We start from the raw sequence: 6,123 nt of genomic DNA, 5'->3' as shown, positions 1-6,123 counted from the left end.
CCATTTGAAGGGGAGCATAAAGGGGGGGATCAGGCGAGGAATTGAAGCTCAGAGAACCCAGCAGTATGTTCAGCATACGCCTTTGAATGCTCCGAGGGTAAGGGTAATGGAAGAAGCCTTGAGGGCAGATTTATTGTTGGTTACCTGCTCACCAACCCCGAGAGGAGCGGATGAAAGCAAACATTGTCGATACCATCAAAATAGGGGACATTCTACAAAGGATTGTATCACGTTGAAGGACAAGTTGGAAAGTCTAGTCCAGGCGGGGCACTTAAAGGAGTTTGTGCAACGTAAAAATTTTCCCTCCAGGGGAAACTACACAGGTCAAGGGAGTCGCCAACAATCCGAACGGCGGAACCAACCCGCAACCGAACGACGGGATGTAGTTAACGGTGGGGACAAACCGTTAAGGAGAGTCATAAACACTATTTCAGGAGGTTTTGCGGGGGGGGGGGGGAACCGTCTTCTGCTGCTCGAAAGAGGCACCTGAGGCATTTGCACAATGTCAATCGAGTGGAGATGGCACGTAGAACCATGCCCCCAATAACTTTTTCAGATGAAGATTTCCATGCGTCCGACCCCAACCAGGATGATCTCATGGTCATAACGGCCATAATTGCCCGGTACAATATAAGTAAAGTGTTGGTGGACCAGGGAAGTTCAGCGAATATATTGTACTGGAAGACTTTCCTACAAATGGATATACCGGATGAGTCGATCATGCCCTTCCATGAGCAAATACTGGGATTTTGCGGGAGAACGAGTGGATACCCGAGGCTATGTGGATTTAAAAATGAGTCTGGGGACGGAAATTGGGGCAAAGGAACTTAAGGTGCGATTCTTGTTGGTGGAGGCAGAAACCTCTTATAATGTGTTGCTCGGTCGGCCTTGCTTGAACGCGTTCGGAGTAATAGTGTCTATCTCCCATTTAACGATGAAGTATCTTGCGGAGGATGGAAAGGTTTTGGTGGTCAGGGCTGATTAGAAGGTGGTAAGGGAGTGTTATGTTGCGGGTTTAAAAGTGAAACCACCTGTTCACCGAACGTATGACTCTCAGTCGGAGGTAGCAATGGTCGAGTTGAACCCTAGGGAAGATACGGATGATAGGGTAGAACCGATGGGGGAGGTTCAACCTTTTCCCTTGGGGGGTGAAGGTAAGGTGACAATGGTGGGTCGGGAATTACTAGATGGAGAGGTGGAACAGGTGGGGTGTTTACTGGTTAAGAATAAAGATTTGTTTGCATGGACGGCGACAGACATGCCGGGAATTCATCCTGACGTGATTTCACACAAGTTGTCCGTATTTCGGGACGCCCGACCGGTTTCTCAGAAGAAAAGATTAGGGACAGAAAAGAGAAAGGCAGTGGACGAAGAGGTGGGAAAGTTGGTTGAGGCAGGTTTCATAAAAGAAGTGAAGTATACCACTTGGCTAGCCAATGTGGTTATGGTAAAGAAATCTAATGGTAAGTGGAGAATGTGTACGAATTTTACGGATCTTAACAAAGCTTGCCCGAAGGATACATACCCTTTGCCCAACATTGATGCATTGGTGGATGGAGTGTCTGGTTACGAGGTGATGAGTTTTTTGGACGCGTATTCAGGGTACAATCAAATACCCATTGTCGCAACCGGAAAATCGCGACGGGACGACGACATCCAAAGAAAACAATTTGAAAAATTATTTTGGAGTCGCCACCATAGTTTATTCTGGAAAACTATGGAAAAAACCATAAAGAAAAGACACGGTCCACGAAAATCAAAGATTGAGTTCGGGAGTCGGTTACGTGTGGGGAAGGTATTAGCACCCCACAACGTCTGCCCTAAGGCAGTACCTTTAATTAAATGCGCGAGTAAAAATGTGGTTTGCAAAATGTTTAACTATCCCAAAGACAACAATATAAAGAAACAAAAATATTTTTTTGGTTTTTGGGCCCGACAAGGATTGACCTTGCTCCTACGTATTCTCAGTCATACTGAGAAATCAGGGTTACGTAGTTCTTTGAAAGATTGTTGTTTGAAAGATATTTGGTGTTTGATAAAAAAGGGAAAAGATTCTTAGCACGAGGACGATGCGTGCGATCACACACGTGCTTAAACCCTTAAAACATATTTATTTTTACGAAAGGGGAAAAGGTCTTAGCACGAGGACGATGCGTGCGATCACACACGTGCCTAAACCTTTAAAACATATTTTTAATTTTTATAGAAGGAGAAAAGGCCTCAGCACGAGGACGATGCGTGCGATCACACACGTGCTTAAACCTTTACAACATATTTTTTTTAATTTTTATAGAAGGAGAAAAAGGTTTCAGCACGAGGACGATGCGTGCGATCACATGCTTAAACCTTTAAAACATATTTTTTTTTAATTTTTATAGAAGGAAAAAAAGGTTTCAGCACGAGGACGATGCGTGCGATCACACACGTGCTTAAACCTTTAAAACATATTTTTTAATTTTTATAGACAGAGAAAAGGTCTCAGCACGAGGACGATGCGTGCGATCACACACGTGCTTAAACCTTTAAAACTTTTTTTTGATTTTTTATAAAAGAAGAAAAGAGGATGATGTGTGCGATCACACACGTGCTTATACTTTGTTTAATATTTTGTCATTTTATTATTCTTATTTATTATTATTTTTTTTTTATCTTTTATTTTTTTGTAATTTTTGTAATGTTGAAAACAATATCTAAATAAATATTTAAAATAAAGTTATAAAAGGAAAATTGTATTTATGCCAGTATTAAACAACAATAAGATTTATCTAAGCACTTAAAATAAAATAAATATAACATTTGCGATCAAAACTACGTTCACTTATTAAAAGACACTAAGTGTTAAGAAATTAAAACTACTTTTATAAGTTTGTAGCTTTTACTCATTTTAATAACAAAAGAATAATATATAAAGAAACCTACGAGAGAAAAAAAATAAATAAATAAACAAAATCAAAAGAAATAAAAGTAATGACAATAAAATAAAAGTGTGCATGTTAAATGGTAGGCAAGGGTGCGCGTCAGTGGTATCAAGAACTCCTAAGTTAGGGAAGTTAAAAGATAAAAAGAAAATAGTATAAGAAAACAGTAAAAAAAAAAAAAAAATAAATAAATAAATAAATAAATAAAATAAAAAAGGAAGTCCAGAATAGAAAAAGGGCCGAAGCCCAAACATCCAAATTTCTTAGGGTTTTTTCTCCTTTTCCAAAGAAAAGCCAAAACTGCATTTACCCCCTTTCAAATGGTGCGGCACAGGGAAACCAGGGGCACCACCCCAACTCCGGCAAACTCCTCCCGGTCGTCGTCGTCAGGGTTGTCAACAACGTTACCCGCGTCGGGAGCGTCGTCGTTCTTCGCGGCACTCTACTTCTTCGTCGTCTCCCGCGTGCACGGCCCAATCCCGCCACAAACGTTGCGCCGCAGACATCGGCAACCGCTTCGACTCCGCCGCCACCGACGCTCATCCAAGGACGTGGCGTCTGTAGACCGCCGCTCTTCGTTGTCGGTGATCCTTTCTTTTCTTATTTTTTGCTCTGATCGGGGTTCGTGTGCAAGTGATATTTTTATGACCCAAAAATGCAAAAAAATGATGGACGAATTGAAANGATACTTTAATGGTCCGAAGTTGACAAAGATGATGAAACCGCTATGTTTTACTGTTACGTTTTTGGTCTTGCAGGAAAGTGATTTTTGGGGTTTTTGGTGGCATCAGTTAGAGTTTGATGTTAATGATGGGGTTCTATGTAATTGGTCCTCTGTTTTTTGTTACAGTACTTAGAGTTCTACATGATGGAGGGAAATGGTGGTTTCGTAGTTGCGCAATAGTTGTGAGAAAGTATAGGGAAGGCCAAAAACCTAACCTAAGTTGGTGATGGATGAATGGAAAACAAGGATAGAGTACCAGACCGCGCAACAGACAAAGTAACTCCCCGATATAATTACATAATTTAATTCAAACACCAGCGGGCATTATCAAACCAAATGTAAGCCGATAACAATACTATGTAAACATTGTAAATATTCATGCTTGTGAGCAACGAAGCTTGAAGGAAGAGAACTTACCTTTTACGTTTTCTTCTTGTAATATCTCTTTTCTTCTGATCAAATTCCTCTTCTTCTTTCAGTGGTACTGGACACGATGAGATACCTGAAGAAGCTCTTCTTCCTTGTCTTCCTCTTTCTAAATGTGGCTTTTGTTGCTTTGTGTTGAATGGTGGTTGATGGATGATCCCGTCGGCAAAGGGAGTCAAAGCTAGTTAGGAATGTTGTTGATGTTGAGTGGGAGAATCAAGTTCTTTTGTGCGCTCTTGAGTTCCCCTACCGTGGTTGCTGTGATAAGGTGAATGGCGTTAGTGCTGGAGGTCCTGGTATCAGGAGCTCTCTCCTCAACTGGTTCGGTATTAGTGATGAGTCTTCAAATTTCAAAATCCGTTGGCCAGAAACTTGAGGTAAGTGTGGGGAGCAGAGAAAATTCAGAGCAAGAGGGAGTCCCGTTGTTTTTTCAGTCCTCCGTGAAAAATAGATGGTTTCTTTTTTTAAGTTTTTAATCCCCTTCTAGGGAAGTCAACTTTCTTTTCATCCCCCTATTCGAGAGTATCCACTGAGGATCCAGAGTCACCTGCCGATGCCGTCACCTTTGTCAAACGCCATTCCCCTTTGATGTATAGTCGGTCGCCGAAAAACAAAGGGCACAGGAGCTTTTTTCCAAAAAACGAAAATTTGTTGCGTGTAGAAGTGTTTGCTGTTTGTGTGTTGCAGGATAGAAGCGTCGTAGGTCAGTTCTTATTGACTGAGAATGAAGACCGACTGGTAACGAAAAGAAAGACAAGACTACTATTCCAAAAGAGGAAATAAGTTAACTATACCACTTTTTTTTCTTTTTGTTATTTTGTTGTTTTTTTATTTGTTGTTTTTTTTTTCTTCTTAACAGCCGATTTTGAATTTGAAATATAAAAAAAAGAATAAAATAAATAATAAAAGAAAAAAGAGAAAAAAGAAAAAGGTGAAAAATAATAGAAAAAAATAAAATAAAAAAAACAATAAAGTAGAATAAAAATAAAAATGATAAACTTAATAAAAGAACAGTGCTTGACAGTAAAAGAAAAGGAAAGACGAAATAACATAAAAAGAAAATAAAAAGTAAAAATAAAATAAAATAAATAATAATAATAAAATAAAATAAAATTTAATAATAATAATAAAATAAAAATACAAATAAAAAATAAAAAGAAAAGATAAAAACAGAAATAACGTAAATAAAAATTAATAAAAGTAAAGATATAAGTACAAAAATAAAAGAAAAGAAAATTAAGAAAGAAATGATTTTGTTTGTTTTTTTTATTTAACTATCCGGACGAAATTGGGTATTGACACCCATGTACCGTCCGGACAGTGAAAAGACAGTGTTCATCACTGAGCGGGCAACCTATTGCTATGAGGTTATGTCGTTCGATTTAAAGAATGCAGGGACTACTTATCAAAGGTTAATGGATAAGGTCTTCCAGCAACAGATCGGTAAGTGTATGGAGGTGTATGTGGATGATATGGTACTAAGAAGTCGGTCGGTAGAAGAACATTTGAAAGATTTGGAAGAGGTCTTGGGGCAGGTTCGAAAGTTTGATATGCGCCTTAACCCAACCAAGTGCACTTTTGGGGTTCGGGCTGGGAAATTCTTGGGGTTTATGTTAACTTCACGAGGAACTGAAACGAATCCTGATAAGCGTAAGGCAGTGTATGAAATGAGGAGTCCCCGAATGGTGAAGGAGGTCCAGAAGTTGGTAGGGCGTTTAACATCATTGTCTCGGTTTATTCCTCAACTGGCCGAACGGATAAAGCCGATTCTAAAGACAATGAAGAGGACGACCCAAGAATGTTGGGATGGGCGGAGCGAGGAGGCATTCAAGGAGGTAAAGGCGATTCTCACCCGACCTCCGGTTATGGGTCGGCCAGAGGTGGGTCATGACTTGCAGGTTTTTTTAGCAGCAATAGAGGAGGCTATTAGTGCAGCCTTAGTCCAAGAAACTCCTTAATTCAAGCTAATTTACATTGTTAGTAGGAGCCTTAAGGACATTGAGCTTAGGTATCAACAATTGGAGAAAGTAGCCCTAACATTGATTTATGCCGCTC

General features: G+C 39.7%; 1 protein-coding gene across 5 annotated transcripts; it reads left to right on the top strand.

The window, feature by feature from the left end:
* Positions 1-2,839: 2,839 nt before the first annotated feature.
* On the top strand, positions 2,840-4,873 carry LOC106767282. 5 transcript variants are annotated; one of them, XR_002668820.1, is made up of 3 exons: positions 3,045-3,498; positions 3,677-3,980; positions 4,122-4,873. XR_002668820.1 is itself a non-coding variant. In XM_014652136.2 (2 exons), exons 1-2 carry the CDS (start codon positions 3,239-3,241, stop codon positions 4,216-4,218), a joined length of 357 nt encoding a protein of 118 aa, XP_014507622.1. In that variant the 5' UTR covers positions 3,125-3,238; the 3' UTR covers positions 4,219-4,873. The 5 variants fall into 5 exon arrangements, 1 of the variants encoding a protein (XP_014507622.1); XR_001376149.2 differs by having other exon boundaries at positions 3,129-3,498; positions 3,769-3,980; XR_002668821.1 differs by having other exon boundaries at positions 2,840-3,918.
* Positions 4,874-6,123: the final 1,250 nt, after the last annotated feature.

The sequence above is a fragment of the Vigna radiata genome, chromosome 7 (genome assembly GCF_000741045.1).
Source record: "Vigna radiata var. radiata cultivar VC1973A chromosome 7, Vradiata_ver6, whole genome shotgun sequence".
NCBI lineage: Eukaryota > Viridiplantae > Streptophyta > Magnoliopsida > Fabales > Fabaceae > Vigna > Vigna radiata.
The sequence above is the reverse complement of the archived record's forward strand: the minus strand, read 5'-3'. Positions and strand labels throughout refer to the sequence as shown.

Coding starts and splice junctions, on each gene's coding strand:
- LOC106767282 (XM_014652136.2), top strand. CDS start 3,239: ATGGTGCGGCACAGGGAAACCAGGGGCACCACCCCAACTCCGGCAAAC. Junction 3,499..4,121: donor GTAGACCGCCGCTCTTCGTT/GTCGGTGATCCT, acceptor TTCTTCTTTCAG/TGGTACTGGACACGATGAGA.